This window comes from Pygoscelis adeliae, unplaced genomic scaffold (assembly GCF_000699105.1).
Source record: "Pygoscelis adeliae isolate BGI_AS28 unplaced genomic scaffold, ASM69910v1 Scaffold545, whole genome shotgun sequence".
In the NCBI taxonomy this organism is placed as follows: Eukaryota; Metazoa; Chordata; class Aves; order Sphenisciformes; family Spheniscidae; genus Pygoscelis; species Pygoscelis adeliae.
The window spans coordinates 613,759-615,666 of record NW_008824746.1 but is presented as its reverse complement, the minus strand read 5'-3'; the positions used below and the strand labels follow the sequence as shown (position 1 = coordinate 615,666).

General features: G+C 32.9%; 1 protein-coding gene across 1 annotated transcript in view; it reads right to left on the bottom strand.

Moving 5' to 3' along the window:
* Positions 1-891: 891 nt before the first annotated feature.
* The window catches only part of UNC13C (unc-13 homolog C (C. elegans)), a 181,208-nt gene continuing 180,191 nt past the window's right edge, over positions 892-1,908 (bottom strand). The window contains exon 32 of the mRNA XM_009323411.1: positions 892-1,177. Within this exon, the coding sequence (XP_009321686.1) occupies positions 892-1,177 (286 nt within the window). The remainder of the gene's footprint in view (positions 1,178-1,908) is intronic.

Genomic DNA, 1,908 nt, shown 5'->3' with positions numbered 1-1,908 from the left:
TTCTAGAAACGAACCACAAACCGGCATTACATATTCCAAACTACTAACCCTTGTACAGTACCATTATCATTTAAAAAAATGATTTTTTAAAAGCACATATACTGTACTGTATGGCAGTCTTTTTCTACAGATACTGACTTACTCTTTTAATATAAATATGATATTACCTTGGCAGTTTTGAAGAACAAAGTTATCTCAAGATATCAAACTTCAGTAACAAACTCTGATAAGCACAGCTTCTTGAGAACTTGCTTTAACAGCATTTCTTCACAGTGATATTTATGAAAGGTTGGAAAAAGATTAGCATAAAATATTTCCATCCTTTTTCAGTTTTTATGCAAAAATCATTACTTTATATTGGTAATTATAAAATTACAAACACTTTCTATAAGTAACTGCATCTGTAGTAATGATAGAAAAAGTTATCAGTAAGATACCTAAAATGAGGCTTGCATAAAATGATAGTTTGAAGAAAACTAGGTACATCATTTTAAAAATAAATAGTAAGGGAGATAACTTAATTTAGAATAAGCAACAGAGTAGTTTAACAGAGGCAACCTATTAATCAATTAAAAAAGTTAATTATTTATTAATAAATGTTAAAAAATAAAGGAATTGTGATGAGGTGAAATCAAGATTTAAAAAGATATGATGAAACATTTAATCTTAGTTTTGGCACTTCATTGGAACAATTACTTTACCAAAGACCAAAATATGTATAAAAGATATACAGCTCCTTGACATACCTTACAAATATAGTACATATTACTGGCAAACACTGAAAACATAGTTAGTTAAACATTCCCACAGATTTGCACATGCATGCACTATTCGGACAACAGCATTGTATCTATGTTCTTGGCGGTGACAATCTTGCATTACTTGGGTATTTTAGGCTATTTCTTCAGCAGATCTTGTTTCTGATTTAAGCCTTACAAATTCTTTAGCAACTTCATCATTGGTCCTCTGAGAAAGTATTCTAAGAATTGTTAGCCCAGTTTCATCTACAGAGATGTTTCTCAACAAGGGGTACCAAGATGCACAGCTACCTTTCTCTGCTATGTTTTGCAGCTGAATAACTGTCATTCCTATAATGCGATCTTCCCTAGCAAAGCAGTAATCTTTCACTGAGAGGTGAAGTTCGTAGGCTCCTGGCTTATCTTCATTACTCAAAATGCTGCATGGATTAAAAATATGAATTTAGAACAAGGAGTTCAGTTTAATTCCCCTAAGGAATGAACGTACTCTAGAAATCTTGTAAAAATTAAAGTGATAGTGGTAGTTTAATTTTTGTAGTTCCATTTTGTTGCGACAGAATGTCATTTAGTTTTAAACCTTCTACACAGCTAACCTTTCAGATGCTACTGATGATGTAGCTTCTGTTCCCACTGACCTGAACAGAAACAGAAAATTCATCATTCCCTCAATATCTGAAATAAACACTGTTACCTTTCCCTAGAAAGTACCTAAAACGTTCAACTAGTTCCACAACTATCATAACAACATATTTAAATCAACTGCAAAAAATAAAGAAAATCACTGGCAGCAAGCCTCAAAAGGAGCTTTGGGTCAGACACTGAGAAGGAGAACTCTGTCCTAGTCAGAGTTGGCGAGTAAGGGGAGGAAAACTAATTGTTCTCAGTTATGAAAGGGGAGGAGGAGTAAACAGGTGAGAGGTGCTGTGAGAAGTACTAAATTTAAAACTCCAGGTTAGATGAAAGTTTCTTATTGCTTTAAGGATTAATAGAAATAAATAATACCATTAACACATGAACAACCCTTTAAATATTTAGATATCTCAACAGTCAAAAAGGCCCAGATATCTAGCAGTAATAATTAATGCTTCAGTCCAGATAACTACTTAGGCAAATAGATTCCTAGGTCTATAAACAGTTATTCCTGTGTAGG